We start from the raw sequence: 19,559 nt of genomic DNA on the forward strand, positions 1-19,559 counted from the left end.
GGATAATCCTGATCAGGATTCTTCCGGCATAGAGCCCCGATGACGGAACTCTATGCCGGAAGACAAGGACGCAAGTGTGAAAGAGCCCTCAGGGTTGTAGGCCTCCTTGCTCGTACAGGCTTTTTCAGTTTAGACAATGCTACCAAATACTAACCTTGTGTATCTAAACTTAAAGGGGTATTCAGGTTGTTACAAGCTATTCGATTGGCGGGGGTCCAACCGCTGGGACCCCCACTGATCACGAGGAAGGGCCCTTTGCCATCTGCAGCCCCCCTGAAATGAACGGAACCGCCAGTTGGGCGTGCGTGCTGCCGCTCCATTCATTTCTGTGGGAATTCTGGACATAGCTGAGTGCTGTACTCGGCTGTCTCCGGAACTCCTATCAAAATGAATAGAGCGGCCAAGTGCTTGTGTGACTGGCCCCCGTTCTCATGATTGGTTGGGCCTCCGTTCTCGTGATTGGTTGGGCCCCCGTTGTAGGACCCCCACGGATCTACAGCATAGGGGATAACATTTTAATAACCGGAATACCCCTTTAAACGACACTGGGAATGTGAGGAAAAAAATAAAAGCTGAATTAAATCATTGTCTCTGGTATTATTCTGACGGTTCAAATTCTTGATATAACTGTAGTGATTATAACGGACCTAAAAGAGGGATGTGTACTAGGATTAAATAGCCAGAACTGTGAAAAACTTGAGTTGTAGTGAATGTGGTTCAGGTCTATGCAAACGTATGACTTTAACTCTACATGGGCAGGTTATTGAGCCAATTATTGGGAAAGATACGAATGGTCGTTCCCAATAATAGGGCCTGTGTAAATGTGCTGCCAGTTGAGCAAGCACTCTATTGTTGGGTGATACACTTGTTTATGCGGCACATAAAATCTTGTCGGTAGCTCATTGCCCTATAATGATCATAGAAACCATTGTTCATCCGCCATACACAGGGGATAAGTACTGCTCATTCATACGACCATATGACCATGGTGCCCGTATTGCGGATCACAAGTTGTGGGTGTGTGAACTCAATGCTGCGGATGCGGACCCTTTGACTTAAATAAGTCAGCGATCCTCAAAATACAGCAAAAGATAGGAAGCTTACAGAAATGCTCAGAAGCGCTTCCGTGGGCTTTCAGATCCATGCTTCCTCACCACAAAAGATAGGACATGTCCTATCTTTTGCCTTGTTTTGCAGATTACAGACCTATTCAAGTTGGGATTATGCAATCCGGAATTCACATGGCTGATGCCCATGCATTGCAGTCCGCAACACAGGCACAGCGACAATACGGTTGTGTGAATGAGCCCTAAATGCAGCTGAACAAGCAAGCAAGGATTGGTAACAAACGGTTCAGTATTGGATTGTAGTGATTAATATCTCCTTGGTGGCCCTATTTCAACTTTTCACTGTGTATTCAATTACCCCTTAATTCCACATTTTTGTTCCCTGTACTGCCTACTTTTACCTGTGCTTAAAATAGGGTTGCTAGGCATGGTCCGGAGCACTCTGCGTGCAGGGTCACATTACTGACAGCCAGGGACTGTAAGTAAATGATTAAAGCCAGGTCCTCCCCAGCAGCTGATAACAGTGCCTGGGCTGTGTGCACTTCTCCCTGTCCCTGCGCTTGGCAGACGCTCCCTCACTCAGCAGAGCTGGAGAATGCAGAGTTGGAGCAGCGCAGACCAGGGAAGGGAGATCTGCTGTCTGCTCGGTGTATAAATGAAAGCAACATGTGGTAAGAGGACCCCTTTGTGCTGCAGGAGATTAACCCTTTAGGGGGAGGGCTCTGGTTACTGACACTTTTGGGGGGCTTTTGTTACTGACTAGTGAGGGCAGGTGGGATTAGCCTCAGGGTGAGGGCAGTGGCGGCCATCTTTACTGAACAGTGAAATTGAAGTTTTATGCAGACTGGTTGCTAAGGGCTGAATCTTATTAAATATGATATTAACTGATTCTGGAATATCATGTTATTCGTAACTACATATATGAAAATTGAAATTACGGTCTAAGTGTGACAGTTATCCTTTAAAGGCACAGAGCGAAGAATTTGCACTTTGCTCTAAAATTGTATTCACATTGTAAAAATTGCAGAATGGATGGTTGCTGCCATGAAACCCTCTCTGGGGAGACTGCTTACAGACCAAAGGCGAAGAAAACACACAGAAGCTGTGACATAAGTGTTTTCTGGCCTCATCAACCTCTGCTGGCAGAGAGAACTAATGCTTTTAGTTGTGCTTTTTTATGGTTCACTCGGAGCACAATGTGTGACAGCTAAATGAATGTTTGTTTGATTTTTAAGGAACGTCGGGAAGCAAATGTTAGGCGAACTCTTGAGCGCAGCAGTTATCTGGACCAAAGGCAGAAACGATGGTCTTGGGGAGGATCAGCAGAAGGAGACAAACATGGTACATTTTTTTTTTTTTCTTTCCTAATTATGGTGATGATTTCATGCTTTTCCATTGTTTGTGTTAACTTTTTGGATTTGGTTGCTTTATTGAATGGTTTGGTAGCATTATATCCTTATTCTCCCTATAGCTAATACAGGAGTGGCAGGTGAGCAGTTAAAAAAGGTCAGCTGTACATGAAGTGTTGAGGTTATAGATTAAAAATCTTTAGGAACATAAAGCAATTCCCAAATATACTTCTGTTACTCGAATCTTTCCTTGTACATAATGGAGCAATTCAGGTTACAGGGCAGCGTTCGGCCCTTTCACACGAGCTAGATTTCTGTCCAGGTGCGATGCGCGAAGCAAACACATAGCATCCGGACTGAAAGCTGGCGCATGCGCGATTCCCTAAATGAGGCTGCTGCGAGGACACCGCGTGGGCTCAGACGTGTGTAACATTGGCGCACTGAGGGAAAAAAAGCAGAGGAGAGGAGTGAATAATTAACTGCGGGGCGGCACTGCGCTCCAAGATAACGGGGAGTGACTGGGCTCCAACGGCCAGAGGGAGAGCCCCTTGGGCACCTTATGAAGGTAATTAGCACATAAATAAAAGCGATTTTTATCAAAAAATGAAAAGACAGGTGGGGGTAAAACTAGTATATTTTTATTTAGATAAAGGAAACTGATATGATGATATTGAACAGCTCTGTATCGAAAATCTAATGATGAGTATACAGAAACCAGCACTCGCTCAGGTGCACGCTGCCCGGGAAAAGAGTCCATATATCCTGCTCTTATCACACTTGGATATACCTGTTGATGAAGGCACATTGCTGAAACGCGTCCTGGTTGTAGGACCATTTCCATTTATGGAATAAACAGTTATCTGCATCACAGCTGCTGGGAGTCTTTCTTGACTGTATCGAAAATCCCTTTAAATAGGTCTGTGTACCTAAGCCTTGTTTTTCATGCATCATTTCTGCGTTCAGGAAAAATTGCAGCATGTTCTATATTCTGCGTTTTTCACACAGCTCTGGTTCCATAGAAGTGAATGGGGCTTGCATGAAAAACTAATTGCATCTGGTTGCAATGCGTTTTTCACTGATTGTCATTCTACATTTATTTTTATTTTTTTATGTGTGTGAAAAGTGCATCAAAAACTGATTGCACCTGTGCAGACAAAAGTGGCTGAACTTATGTGCAAGACCATACGTTTTCCTGAACAGATCCTGACACAATCAGTATCGCTCGTGTGAAAGAGGCCTTAAAGGGGTTATCTGGGTTGTACCATGATCCTCTGCCATGGCCATTTCTGGGATCACATGCCATACATTGGGCATGTGATCCTAGCCTGGCATTAGAACGCGCAGCACATGTGTGAGTCTGAATCTCTCATTATTGCTGTGGCAAGAGATTCAGACTTGCGCATGTGATGAGGGTTGTAACCCCAGGCTGGGATCACAAGCCCAAAGTATGACACGTTATCACAGAAGCAGCCGTCGCACGTCGCAACCCGGATAACCCCTATAATGCTGCGACATTAAAGGCAGCTGAGAGCAGTGTGCCATCCATCCTGGGTCGGAAGTATCAGAACCAGCTATGTTTGGGATTTGCATGTACTCGAAAACCACTAAATTTTAGAACATGGGGCAGCAAATTCTAGCACTCTGGCTGTTGCAAACTTACATCCCATGGAAATCCCATAGAAGTGAATCGAGCATGCTGGGAGTTGTAGTTTCGCAGTAGCTGGAGTGTCAGAGGCTGCAGACCCCTGGTTTAGAACGTTGCTTAATTTTACATTTAGAAAGCAAATGAACAGTGAAAAAATGTTATGCAAAAGTGTCTACAGCCTTTAAGTCCTGAGAGCGGTCGTTAGGACACGTTATATTATGTGTTATGCAGACTACCCTGAGCGTGGGGGAATCCTTTATGGTAAAGACATGTTGTGCTGGGAGTAAATATCACCCATACACGTGAATTATCTCATCTTAGAATAATTTTGGTTTCCTCGGTGACATTACGCAGATACATCATGTGCTTGCCCCACATTATCTCCTCTCTTAAATAGACAGCAAACTTATGCTGACGAGTTGCTTACGTTTCTTTAATCCAGACTCCAACTTTTTTTTCCCCAAATCATACCGACTTACTGTGGTGATTTTCTGCTAATTAATGTATTTAACCACTTAAGGACCACAGGTTTATACCCCCCTAAAGACCAGGCCCTTTTTTACAAATCGGCACTACACTACTTTCACCGTTTTATTGCTCGGTCATGCAACTTACCACCCAAATGAATTTTACCTCCTTTTCTTCTCACTAATAGAGCTTTCATTTGGTGGTATTTCATTGCTGCTGACATTTTTACTTTTTTTGTTATTAATCGAAATTTAACGATTTTTTTGCAAAAAAATGACATTTTTCACTTTCAGTTGTAAAATTTTGCAAAAAAAACGAGATCCATATAGAAATTTTGCTCTAAATTTATAGTTCTACATGTCTTTGATAAAAAAAAAATGTTTGGGTAAAAAAAAAATGGTTTGGGTAAAAGTTATAGCGTTTACAAACTATGGTACAAAAATGTGAATTTCCGCTTTTTGAAGCAGCTCTGACTTTCTGAGCACCTGTCATGTTTCCTGAGGTTCTACAATGGCCAGACAGTACAAACACCCCACAAATGACCCCATTTCGGAAAGTACACACCCTAAGGTATTCGCTGATGGGCATAGTGAGTTCATAGAACTTTTTATTTTTTGTCACAAGTTAGCGGAAAATGATGATTTTTATTTTTTTATTTTTTTTTCTTACAAAGTCTCATATTCCACTAACTTGTGACAAAAAATAAAAACTTCTATGAACTCACTATGCCCATCACGAAATACCTTGGGGTCTCTTCTTTCCAAAATGGGGTCACTTGTGGGGTAGTTATACTGCCCTGGCATTCTAGGGGCCCAAATGTGTGGTAAGGAGTTTGAAATCAAATTCTGTAAAAAATGACCTGTGAAATCCAAAAGGTGCTCTTTGGAATATGGGCCCCTTTGCCCACCTAGGCTGCAAAAAAGTGTCACACATCTGGTATCTCTGTATTCAGGAGAAGTTGAGGAATGTGTTTTGGGGTGTCTTTTTACATATACCCATGCTGGGTGGGATAAATATCTTGGTCAAATGCCAACTTTGTATAAAAAAATGGGAAAAGTTGTCTTTTGCCAAGATATTTCTCTCACCCAGCATGGGTATATGTAAAATGACACCCCAAAACACATTCCCCACCTTCTCCTGAGTACGGCAATACCAGATGTGTGACACTTTTTTGCAGCCTAGGTGGGCAAAGGGGCCCATATTCCAAAGAGCACCTTTCGGATTTCACAGGTCATTTTTTACAGAATTTGATTTCAAACTCCTTACCACACATTTGGGCCCCTAGAATGCCAGGGCAGTATAACTACCCCACAAGTGACCCCATTTTGGAAAGAAGAGACCCCAAGGTATTCGCTGATGGGCATAGTGAGTTCATGGAAGTTTTTATTTTTTGTCACAAGTTAGTGGAATATGAGACTTTGTATGAAAAAAAATGAAAAAAAAAAAAAAAAAAAAATTTCCACTAACTTTTGACAAAAAATAAAAAATTCTAGGAACTCGCCATGCCCCTCACGGAATACCTTGGGGTGTCTTCTTTCCAAAATGGGGTCACTTGTTGGGTAGTTATACTGCCCTGGCATTTTCCAGGGGCCCTAATGTGTGGTAAGTAGGTAAATGACCTGTGAAATCCTAAAGGTGCTCTTTGGAATGTGGGCCCCTTTGCCCACCTAGGCTGCAAAAAAGTGTCACACATGTGGTATCGCCGTATTCAGGAGAAGTTGGGGAATGTGTTTTGGGGTGTCATTTTACATATACCCATGCTGGGTGAGAGAAATATCTTGGCAAAAGACAACTTTTCCCATTTTTTTATACAAAGTTGGCATTTGACCAAGATATTTCTCTCACCCAGCATGGGTATATGTAAAATGACACCCCAAAACACATTCCTCAACTTCTCCTGAGTACGGCGATACCAGATGTGTGACACTTTTTTGCAGCCTAGATGCGCAAAGGTGCCCAAATTCCTTTTAGGAGGGCATTTTTAGACATTTGGATACCAGACTTCTTCTCACGCTTTGGGGCCCCTAGAATGCCAGGGCAGTATAAATACCCCACATGTGACCCCATTTTGGAAAGAAGACACCCCAAGGTATTCAATGAGGGGCATGGCGAGTTCATAGAAATTTTTTTTTTTTGGCACAAGTTAGCGGAAATTGATATTTTTAATTTTTTTCTCACAAAGTCTCCCGTTCCGCTAACTTGGGACAAAAATTTCAATCTTTCATGGACTCAATATGCCCCTCACGGAATACCTGGGGGTGTCTTCTTTCCGAAATGGGGTCACATGTGGGGTATTTATACTGCCCTGGCATTCTAGGGGCCCTAAAGCGTGAGAAGAAGTCTGGAATATAAATGTCTAAAAATTTTTACACATTTGGTTTCCGTGAGGGGTATGGTGAGTTCATGTGAGATTTTATTTTTTGACACAAGTTAGTGGAATATGAGACTTTGTAAGAAAAAAATAATAATAATTCCGCTAACTTGGGCCAAAAAAATGTCTGAATGGAGCCTTACAGGGGGGTGATCAATGACAGGGGGGTGATCAATGACAGGGGGGTGATCAGGGAGTCTATATGGGGTGATCACCACAGTCATTGATCACGCCCCTGTAAGGCTTCATTCAGACGTCCGGATGCGTTTTGCGGATCCGATCCATCTATCAGTGCATCCGTAAAAATCATGCGGACATCTGAATGGAGCTTTACAGGGGGGTAATCAATGACAGGGGGGTGATCAGGGAGTCTATATGGTGTGATCACCACAGTCATTGATCATGCCCCTGTAAGGCTTCATTCAGACGTCCGGATGCGTTTTGCGGATCCGATCCATCTATCAGTGGATCCGTAAAAATCATGCGGACGTCTGAATGGAGCTTTACAGGGGGGTAATCAATGACAGGGGGGTAATCAATGACAGGGGGGTAATCAATGACAGGGGGGTGATCAGGGAGTCTATATGGGGTGATCACCACAGTCATTGATCACGCCCCTGTAAGGCTTCATTCAGACGTCCGGATGCGTTTTGCGGATCCGATCCATCTATCAGTGCATCCGTAAAAATCATGCGGACATCTGAATGGAGCTTTACAGGGGGGTAATCACCACAGTCATTGATCATGCCCCTGTAAGGCTTCATTCAGACGTCCGGATGCGTTTTGCGGATCCGATCCATCTATCAGTGCATCCGTCAAAATCATGCGGACATCTGAATGGAGCTTTACAGGGGGGTGATCAGGGAGTCTATATGGGGTGATCACCACAGTCATTGATCATGCCCCTGTAAGGCTTCATTCAGACGTCCGGATGCGTTTTGCGGATCGGATCCATCTATCAGTGCATCCGTAAAAATCATGCGGACATCTGAATGGAGCTTTACAGGGGGGTGATCAGGGAGTCTATATGGGGTGATCACCACAGTCATTGATCATGCCCCTGTAAGGCTTCATTCAGACGTCCGGATGCGTTTTGCGGATCGGATCCATCTATCAGTGCATCCGTAAAAATCATGCGGACGTCTGAATGGAGCTTTAACAGGGGGGTGATCAATGACAGGGGTGTAATCAATGACAGGGGGGTGATCAGGGAGTCTATATGGGGTGATCACCACAGTCATTGATCACGCCCCTGTAAGGCTTCATTCAGACGTCCGGATGCGTTTTGCGGATCCGATCCATCTATCAGTGCATCCGTAAAAATCATGCGGACGTCTGAATGGAGCTTTACAGGGGGGTAATCAATGACAGGGGGGTAATCAATGACAGGGGGGTAATCAGGGAGTCTATATGGGGTGATCAGGGGCTAATAAGGGGTTAATAAGTGACGGGTAGGGGGGGGTGTAGTGTAGTGTAGTGGTGCTTGGTGCTACTTTACTGAGCTACCTGTGTCCTCTGGTGGTCGATCCAAACAAAGGGGACCACCAGAGGACCAGGTTGCAGGTATATTAGACGCTGTTATCAAAACAGCGTCTAATATACCTGTTAGGGGTTAAAAAAAACACATCTCCAGCCTGCCAGCGAACGATCGCCGCTGGCAGGCTGGAGATCGACTCTCTTACCTTCCGTTCCTGTGAGCGCGCGCGCCTGTGTGCGCGTGTTCACAGGAAATCTCGGCTCACGCGAGATGACGCCTATTGGCGTTAGTGTGACCTGGGAGCGCCGCAGAAATGACGCCTTTCGGCGTTAGCGTGGCGGGAAGTGGTTAAAGGGAACCTGTCACCAAGGAAATGCCAAGTAATCTGCAGGCAGCATGTCATGGCTCAGGAGGAGCTGAGCAGATTGATATATATCACTGATAGGACCGTCTCCTTGGCTTCAAAGCCCAGAATGAACTGGAATTTAAAGGGAATCTGTCATCAACTTTATGCTGAAGTCACTGAGGGCAGCATAAATTAGTGACAGAAATGCTGATGTCAGCGCTTTGTCACTCATGAGCTAAAAGTAAGTGGTTGCTGAGAACCAGCATCATAATGATTACAGCCCAGGCCTTGAAAAGAGTCAAATCTAGCTGAGAAGAGTCCTGGTTATACATAATCTCCTGCACTCCTCGCCCATCTGCTGATGGTTGGCAGTTCTCTCCTAGAGAGAAAGGGAGAAAACTAGGTAGAAGACGGTCAGTCATCAGCAGGAAGTCATGAATAACCAGGACTCTTCTCAGGTGGCCGGGACTCTTTTCCAGGCCCAGTCTGCAATGATTGTGATGTTGGTTCCCGGCAACCACTTACTTTTAAATGACCGACCGCTGAAATCAACTTGCCTGTCTCTACTTTATTCTGCTGTTAGTATGGGCAGCATAAAGTTGATGACAGGTTCCCTTTAAATGAATTAAATACAAATTTTACAGAATCTTTCCCTTTAAAACTACATATCAACCGGCTCAGCTCCTCCTGCTCTATAACACGCTTCCTTCAGCTCAGACAAGTGACTGCGACCCATTCAGCAGCTGTGACACGGGGAAACTGTGGTTTGCCAACAGATCTACTAGGCCAAGTTTGTCTTAACAGGAGCTGCTGTTATTAGGGACTCTGGGGTAATAGAGAGGGGTCCTGAGCATGGGACCATCCTGTCAGCATGATCTAATGTCTCACAAACGCTTGTCTTTTTACCTTTTTATTGAAGTCCTAAATAACTACCACTGCCGCTTTCATGTAAGGCTAAAATGTTCAAATGACAAAGTGCTCAGCCTGGTGTATCAGAACCGTTGCCTAATAGTCCTAAGCACAACAATCGGACTCCATGTTTAATTTTTCAGCAGCAAATTTTGGAAGTGAAAATTACCTTTTTTTGATTTGAGGTCTTATTTGCCTAGGACATGATTGTTTTACACATGATTATGCATATTATTACAGCGATAGGTACGGTTCGCATGTCAGACCTGATGACTAATCGTGTTACTAGCGTGGCATGAAAGTTGTTTTTAAGTGATCGTGTTTCATGACCCATTCATAGTTCTGCCTGTTTTGTTCTTGCATAGGTGCTTCGGGAAGTAGTTCTCCCAGCCAAGTAGATTTAATAGGCAAAAATGCTTCCACCACAGAGCCACAGCTTGAAGATGAAAGTGGATCTGGCGGTATTTATTCACCTGAGCACTTACTATCCCTTGTCTGCTAACCTTTCTGGCTACATTATAACCATTCACTCTTAAAGGTTATCTACTTTTGGACATAAATTCCCATTCACTTGTGTGTAGAGGTTCTCTTTCCACCATGCAGAAATAGGGAAATATTATCCTTACGTAATAGGAAATGTAAGGTGATCATACACTTTAGATAGCTGTCTGGCGAGCGACGCCAATCCCTCCCTACCAAATATACAAGCATACTTCAGCTGAATGGTGAGAGGGGAGATGGCTGCTGCTAGAGGGTTATCTTTCCTTAGAACAAGTAGATCAGCCATGTTGGACTCTAACAGCACAATGCTTCTTTCCCCCGACATTTACCATTGGGAGGGCTAGTTGGCCGCTCCTGCCAAAATCGGCAGGGTCCGTCATTTGTATGACCAACTTTAAGAACACAACCTAATAATTCAGCGTGAAAACCTCTGTCCTTTTACGTGCAATGATATTTTGCTAGTTTTTGGATAGTTTACTGGAGCTGATATCCAGATGTAGCAAAATACAACCCAGCTCTTTCCATTACTGTTCATAGCTTTAATCACTGACCAGTTGGTGAAACCGTTGGCTACTGTAAATCAGTGCTGCAAAGTCTGATGATATCTGCAGCCAAAGGACTTTTTATAATATGCAGATTGTCCACTAGGTGCAATTAGGCCGGTGCCAGTGCACCCAGAAGATTTGCTTCCTGTCTTTTTATGCAAGGCCCCCCCTCCCCCCATTGCTTTTACAGACAGCAGTAAAGAGATGTAGATCGCCCATTTGCCCGGTGGTCTCCATCCTTTTACTACACATTTGCCGACCGTGCTCCCGCGAGACTTTTGGGCCAGACGTGACTCTTCTCAGTGCCTGGCCTGTCTCACAGCGGTGGGGGTGCCGCACAGCAGATGGGGAGCGGAGCCTCTGGGTGCAATGCCCTTGTATCTATGGGGTGAATTGGCATATAATGTAAAGCCTTTTTTTGTACAGATCGCCTGCACATATGGAGATACCTGAGATAACATCAGACTCTGCAGACGAGCACCGATCTACAGAGGCCGACCGTTTTACCTACTGATAAGTGATTACAGATGCCCTTTAAAGGGGATGTCCCGGTTGTTTGTAGTTATCCCCTATCCACAGGATAGGGGATAACTATTGGATTGATGGGGGTCTTATCACTGGAACCCCCACTGATCATGAGAACTGGGGCCCAGTGACCGGTCTCTGTTCATTTCAGGGGACGGCAGGGGTTACAGGGCCGGCATTATTGTGATTGTTGGGGGTTCCAGCAATAGGGTCCCCACTAATCTAATTGTTATCCCCTATCCTGTGGTTAGGGGATAACTTCAAGCAACCGGGATACCCATTTAAAGGACGTGTCTCAGAAAGAAAGCCCCTTTCTATGTATCTTATTAGGGCATGTAGATGTGAGGGCTGCCCTCTATTAGAAAGAGAGGATCTTGTGGAGCCAGCCTCCAATTGATTGCCCTTTACAACACATGGCTGGTTGTAGATTCGCCTTGAAGTTTCTAAATCGGGATCCGTTAGCTTCAGTTCTCCAAGTGGTCTCCACTTTAATAATGACTAGACTTATTTCCACTGGTCAGAATGATGAGGGATTGTCCAAAGGTAGTGATCTTTTAAGATACGGCTCCACAACCATTTATGATCTGTAGTATTGCATGGAGTCACAGTGGGTTTTTTTACACTGTGGATTAGTGCAAAATGCATGAAATTTTACATCTGTTTTTCTCCTATTTTGATTGAATATTCTGCGAGGAGTTAAAAGAAATTGCATTAGAGTGCCACAGAACTTCATGGTGGCAAAATGCTGCCTACAACTTTATCATAGATCCGTTATTTTGCCCCATAAATCTATCTAATATCCCAATATATCTGTGCCCGTTTATGCGACCCCATATATGGTGCACGATATCCCAGTGAAATTTTCTGTAATTGCATTAATGTGATTATCGCACCCGTTTTCTGGCTGTGGAGCACTGGCTATAAACACAAGAAGCAGCATGCTTCTAATCACTGCAATATATTAACATTTACTTTGCTTTTTCTGGCACATACTTATATTATTAAAGTTAGATGATTTTGATCATGTCATTGCTTTTGTGCATGGTTTTAAAGGGGTTTTCCTGAAGTATCATGGTCACAATATCTGATTGGTGTAGGTCCAACTCCTAGAACCGCCACCAGTCAGCTGTTTAAAGAGGCTGTGGCGCTTTGGTGAGCACCGCGCCTCCTTGCAGCATACCAAGCACAGCGCCATTCATTGTTTAGTGGCTGTGCTTGGTATTGCTGCCCAGGCCTATTCATAGCTGAATGTGGTAGCAGTGCCGGGAGTCAGACCCCCAGCGATCAGATACTGATGACCTATGCTGAGGATAAGCATCTATATTCTACTCCTGGAAAACCCCTTTAAAATCCTTTTCATTGCCTGCTCCTATGAATTCTTTCAGGTGTTCTGCCAATTACACTAATTACATTTTCCCATATGTGCATTGAAATGGGAAAAAAGAACTTTTTTTTTAGGTTAAGAATTCCTAGATAAAACTTTCTGAAAGTCTTTGCGGCTATACTCTAGTTCAGGGATCAGCAACCTTTGGCACTCCAGCTGCTGTGAAACTACAACTCCCAGACAGCACTCTTACTTCTTGTAACTCCCATAGAAGTGAAAGGAGGATTCTGGGAGTTGTAGTTTTGGAACAGCTGTAGTGCCGGAGGTTGCTGATCCCTCAATATCTAAAATAGAAAAAATGGCGGCACCAATAAACAAACCATATAGTGGGTGCTATGTCCAGGGGTATAGCTCCTTACCCAATAAAATAGTCAAACGGACTGCACATCCAGTAGAAAATACGCAATGGTTTAATCACCCATGTGGTACAGTGAGGCAACGTTTCGGCTCATACACAGAGCCTTTCTGCGAGGTATCTGAGAGGTATTAATGTCTAAATAGCCATCAATAATCAATGGGGGTCATTTACTAACCAGAAATACGCCCATATTAGGCGTGTATCGCACAGATTGCGACGCATTGGTCCTTTGCACAGCAGTCTGCGACTTTTACCCTCTGACGCCAGGTCTAAAAAGGGGGACAGGGGAAGGGGACGAGCTGATAGGCCTGTCTCATAGGTGTAGAAAATTGTATAAATGTACGACAGCTAGGAAGCGGTCTTACATTTAGAAGCAGCGGTGGATCCTCCGAAGTTATGTAGGGGCCGGCGCTTCTACTTCACTCCGGCGGATCCACAGCCTGCTATAGGGGATATTAAGACCGGCCTACAAAACGCTAGTCTTAATAAATGACCCCAAATATGTATAGCGCTTGAGATGGTCAGCAATGCAACTAAAAGAATGCAGAGTGGCTTCTAAATTAATGCATTTCCGAGACCTGAGAACTTTTCCTTTTTTTTTTTTCTTTCAACTTTTGGGTGGTGAGATGACCATAAACCATTTAAACTTCGTTCACCATGTGAGATTTAAATATTATTTTGATAGTTAATAGTATTACAGATTTGACTATGCAAGTTATCTTTTTTGTATTTTTTTAATGTCATAAATGCAGACTAGCAATTTATTTATTTTTTTACTTAACTGTAAGCAGTTTGTTATGCTTCTCAGTGTTATCCAACCAAAGCCTGAGGGGGTGATCAGGCAGCAGAGGGTGCACTTTCCCTCTGTAACATATCGGGTGAGGGGTTAATTGGTCGGTATCGTCCCTCAGCGTCATGTTCATGGGGACTGCTGCAGCCATTCAGTGACCTGAACAATCAGAGCAACACGTGACTACAGAGGTTCAGCTGCTGGGGACTCTCGGTGCTGGGATGTCAAGAGTTTTTTTTTTTTTTTTTCTTTTTTTTTTTGTCTTTTCTTTAAACAGATTCCTGGCAATCCAGTAATTTTATTTTATTTTTATTTTTTGGAGGGGGGAGGAATAGGGCGGGGTTAAACAACCCCATTTAACTCTTCTGTCGGTCAATAAGTCCACAGTTAAGTGTAAATACTTTTATTTTAAATGTAAGGGTACTTTCACACTTGCGGCAGAGGATTCCGGCAGGCAGTTTCTCTGGATAGATCCACACCCGGGACCCCCGCCCATCAGCTGTTTGAGAAGGCAGCGGCGCTCCAGGAGCGCAGCGGCCTTCTCACTGTTAACCGCAGGCCCAGTGACGTCAAGACTAGTATCAACTAGCCTGGACGGGGCTAAGCTCCATTCAGGTGAACGGAGCTTAGCTGCGCCCAGGCCAGGTGATACTAGTCGTGACGTCACTGGGCCTGCGGTTAACAGTGAGAAGGCCGCTGCGCTCCTGGAGCACCGGTGCCTTCTCAAACAGCTGATCGGCGGGGGTCCCGGGTGTTGGACCCCCGCCGATCAGAAGCTGATGATCTATCCAGAGGATAGATCATCAGTTTAAACAAACTGCAGAGCCCCTTTAATGACGGATCCGGCACTAATACACTTCAATGTAAATTAATGCTGGATCCGCCATTCCGGCAAGTGTTCAGTCTTTTTAGCTGGAGAGAAAACTGCAGCATGCTGCGGTATTTTCTCCGTCCTGAAATAGCAAAAAGACTGAACTGAAGACATCCTGATGCATCCTGAACGGATTTCTCTCCATTCAGAATGCATGGGGATAAAACTGATCAGTTCTTTTCCGGTATTGAGCCCCTAGGACAGAACTCTATGCCGGAAAAGAATAACGCTAGTGTGAGTCTAAGTACCCTAATAGAGGTGATTCTGCTCGAGGCTCGGTTCAATTAAAGGTCGTATATAATTAGAAAAAGGCCAATTTAAATCTTATTCTTCTTTTTTTTTTTTTTTTTTTTTTTACTCGTTTTATTGAAGTATTACAAGTAAGGCAAGACAGTGCAGGGGTAAATCCCACGCAGGGGATACAATGGCATCATGATATATCTCGAGAGTCTTACATCAGACCTGAAGAGGAATCCATTCTCAGATAAATATAAGAAAACAATGAGGCGTAAGCCAGAGCCCGGGATCACACAGCAGGCATATGGATAACATCAGCCACAGAATACATGCATGCATTGTGTAATGTTAAAGGAGATGAGCACCACTCTCCCCACACCTTGTGAAACGTTTGTGGGCATTTTCTGTGAATAAATACAATTTTCTCCATACTCACAGCGTGATTGACCAGTGATTTCCATTGGCCCAGTGTGCGTGCTCTGTCAGCCATCCACCTCAGAGCAATGGCTTTTCTAGCAAAGAATAGAGTCTCACTCAAGAATCCCCTGTGATGATGCCCCCAGGTTTCCTCATCTAATATTCCCAAAACACAGACTTTAGGGCAGAGCGTTACTGCAGTGGGGACCAAAGTTGTCAGCACCTCTGTGACCGCTCTCCAGAAGCCTTGTAGGTGCATGCAATCCCACATGAGATGCCAGAAGTCCGCATTATCCTGCAAGCATCGGTGACACCTATTGTGAGGAAGTCTGCCCATTTTGTGCCGTCTAGTGGGCGTGAGGTAACTTCTGTGCAGAATAAATAGCTGAATCAGCCTACTGTTAATTGATGGGGAAACTTTTACCGGAGCCATCAGGGCTTCATTCCAGTCATCAGCCGTTAGAGAAGGTATGGAATTTTTCCACTTTTCCTCGACAGCGAGAGGGTTCATCAGCATCCGGTTATTGAGCAGATGTGTATAGAGCACAGAGATAATACCCCTCGGACCCTGTGATCTTAGAACACCTATTAAAGGGTATTTTGAAATTTTCCGGTCTCCCGCCCCAAATTGAGCTATTAACGCGTGCCTCAGCTGCAGATATCTAAAGAAAAAATTACGAGGCAACTCAAACTTCTCCTGCATCTGCGAAAAGGAACAGAGTGCCCCCGACATATAGGTCTCTCAGGATAATAACCCCGTGGGACTTCCACAGATTCCCTCCCTCGAAGTCTTTCAGATGTGCGAACATGGGGTTGTCCCACATCGGTATATCATCCGGGAGATCCTTAAATGATTGCATCTTGGCAGCACTCCACACCTGGTGGGCCAATTTGTGTATAGGAAGCAAGCGCGTAGGAACAGACCGTGGCCACAGGGAAGACATGCTCAGATATTCCGCATTTGGCAATTCTGACGTTAGGATCCAAGGAGATAAGAATTTCAACTGACCGGCTAGATAATACAGGAAGGAATCGGGCAAGGCGGCTCCGCCCTCTAGCTTAGATCTTTGCAGGACTTTAAGGGAAAGCTTCCTTCTAGACTCCCCCCAAATGAAGTTAGCTACTAATGAATGAATGCGACCAAAGAATCCCTGTGATATCGGTGTGCATACATGCGCCAGGAGGTATAGCCCTTTAGGCAATAGAATCATTTTGACCAGATTTAGTCTCCCATGATAACGGTAGGGATTTCCATGTTCTGAATTTATCAGTAAACAGGGATTCCAAGGGCGCTATATTTAAGGAGTACGCCAATTGGGGATCCCTGGTGATCAGAATTCTTAGATACTTGAAATGTTCTACAACCGGTAAATTGCAGTATTGCGAGGGCCACGTGTGTGCCCACAGGTGCATAAGTGCTGATTTCATCCAATTTATGTGTAAACCCGAATACTCTCAAAAAGTTTCTATTATATCAATCGCTCTAGGGAGCGTAGTGTCAGGTTCATCCATAAAGAGAAGGAGATCATCTGCATATAATCCAACTTTATCTGTTCTATCTCCCATGCTCACCCCTCTAAAGACCGGGTCCTGTCTGATTCTTAGGGCGAGATGTTCTATCGCTATGGCGAACAGCAGCGGCGACAGGGGGCACCCTTGCCTAGTGCCTCTATGAAGTTCAAAAGACTCAGAGTGATCCGTGTTCACTAGTATATTTGCTTTGGGAAGTCGGTATAGTATCTCCACCCACTTGACAAACTTAGGGCCAGATCCAAAGTTCTGCAACACTTCTAACAAATACATCTATTCCACTGAGTGAAAAGCTTATCTCCTGCCGCTCCTATCTGCGCGATGACCTAATGTTATCAGACGTCGACCTGCCCAGTATAAAATCTGACTGATCTTTATGTACTATAGTGGTGATTACCTTGTTTAATCTAGTAGCCAGCAGTCTTGTGAGTATTTTATAGTCTAGATTCAGGAGCGAGATCGGTCTATTAGACCCACACTCCAAAGGGTCTTTGTCTGGCTTCAGGATCACCACTATAGTAGCATCATACATAGATTCTGGTAGCCGGTGTCTTTGCTGAGTGGCTAGATATAGTTTAAGAAGTTGGGGCCCTAATACATCAACATATTTAGAGTACACTTCTACCGGGATCCCGTCCGGGCCAGGCGCTTTGCCTGCTGGCAGCTTCTTCATTGCCATTTGAATGTCAGCTTCCAGTAGACTCCTGTCCTCATCACTAAGCTGAGGATGGGCTACCTGTGCTAAATAGGACCCCAGCTCTTGAGGTGTGTAGTGAGCTGCAGACTTATAGAGATCTTGGTAGAATCCTTTGAAGCATCCCAATATCTCCCTTACTGATTCTACCACTAGACCCTCAGCGTTCTTTATTCTAATGTCTGGGGGGGGACAAACTATTACTGTGTACAATGTGAGCAAGCAGTTTACCAGCCTGATTACCCGACTCAAAGGATTGCTGTTTTAATTTACGCTCACTCTTTTCCTTGAGATGCATCATGTAGAGCCTACCTCTAAGCATCCAGTCCTGCCTGTTCACTTCAGAGGGATTAGACCTGAAGGAGTTCTCTGCCTCCTTGCAATTAGCATGTAGCTTCAGCTCTTTGCGTGCCGAGTCTCTTTTGATATAGGAGATAGATGACTTGAGACACCCTCTCAAGTAAGCTTTCAATGTCTCCCAGAGTAGCAATTCATCCGTCATCTCATCCTGCACCTCCAGAAATAGCTGGCGCTGATCAGGGATTCTATCATTCGTGGTCATAAGGGACAACCAGAATGGATGAACGTGCGTCTTGACACTCTGTTTGACACTATCCTGAAGTCTAATTTGAGCAAAAACCGGTGCGTGATCCATAACTAATATCTTTTGAGATCTTTGTATATTGCGGCACTGCCCAGAAGATAATCAATCCTGGATAGTGCACCTCTAGCTGGAGTGAAGCAGGAGTACTCCCTCTGAAGTGGATGCCTCAGTCTCCACAAATCCAACTACCCCAGTTCTTTAGTCATCCTAGAAAGATTAGTGGCATGCTGAGTGCAATCACCTCCTCTCCCCACTGAGTGGAATCTATCCATGTCTTCATGCATCACTAGATTAAAATCTGCAGAGAAATTTGGCATTGGGGTATTGCGCAGCGAAGCTCAACACCACCTGGAATATGGTTATAGGGGCGGGGGGGGGGATTATATAGACCACAACATACGGAACACAATTAATGAATGCATAAACTGCCCTTCAGGATCCACCACCGATTGCTGAACTTCCCATCTTATGTTTCTGTGAACAAGTATAGCTACCCCTCTGGAGTGCGTAGACCCATACGCGTTCAGAGACCACTGGACCCATGGCTTCTTAATTCTATTCCCTGTTTCTGGCGTCAGGTGAGTTTCCTGCAACCCCAAGATGTGAGGATTGTACTGTCGGAGATGAGAGAATACAGCAATCCTTTTTCTAGGGCTGCCCAAACCTCTTACATTCCAGGAGACAACATTTAAATCTGCCATCGGTACATTAATAGCTTATTCTGCAGATACCCCAGCACCCCCTATTCAGGTGAACGAGGACCTTCTCATATACCCTCTGCGCTGAAATAATGTGACTAGTGCAACAGGCCTTAAACAGAGTAAACCGTGTAAAACTTAACTGTAGAGTAACAGATAAATGAATGAACCTGTAAGTGATGACATTAATGCCATCCTGTAATGTGGCTGAGTTACCGGAGACCTGCATAGTGCAATATGATGTTAAATCTATGCAGGTGTCTGCTCGGCCCCGCCACAATGGGTTAGTATTGCATACTGCGTGCACATATATTGATTAGATAAAGGAGAATAGAGAGTGAGGGGAAAGATAGAAGAGTAATGGCGTCTTCGCCAACATAACAAAATGTGGTACTATTCTCTCAGCCACTGTGCTAGTATAAAATGAGGGGATTTCTCCCTAGTCCCGGACATTGATGTTAAGTCATCGGAACACATCGGAAGCATGTCAGTGTGAACAGGATACTTGCGGCATCTTTGGAGGCAACAGCATCAGCGAGGCCCTGGACGACTCGGCCTCTTGGAGATCCATTCCTCCGCCTCCTTGGGATCAACGAAAAAGACCGTCTTCTCTCCATCTATCACCCGAAGACGTGCCGGATAGGCCATGGAGTATTGCAGGTTTAAATCACGTAGCCGACGCTTGACCGAGATAAAGGTGGCTCTTTTGCAGCTCAGCTGAAAAGTCAGGAAACAGCGATATATTCGCACTTTCATGTTTGATGTCCCGCTTA

The 19,559-nt window shown here is 44.6% G+C and overlaps 1 protein-coding gene across 1 annotated transcript in view; it reads left to right on the plus strand.

Annotated features, from left to right (window-relative positions):
• MAP7D3 (MAP7 domain containing 3) overlaps positions 1–19,559 on the plus strand; it is a 118,764-nt gene that overhangs the window by 35,070 nt on the left and 64,135 nt on the right. The window contains exons 5-6 of the mRNA XM_040442091.1: positions 2,303–2,408; positions 9,998–10,093. Of these exons, the coding sequence (XP_040298025.1) occupies positions 2,303–2,408; positions 9,998–10,093 (202 nt within the window). The remainder of the gene's footprint in view (positions 1–2,302; positions 2,409–9,997; positions 10,094–19,559) is intronic.

The sequence above is a fragment of the Bufo bufo genome, chromosome 8, assembly GCF_905171765.1.
Source record: "Bufo bufo chromosome 8, aBufBuf1.1, whole genome shotgun sequence".
Lineage (NCBI taxonomy): Eukaryota > Metazoa > Chordata > Amphibia > Anura > Bufonidae > Bufo > Bufo bufo.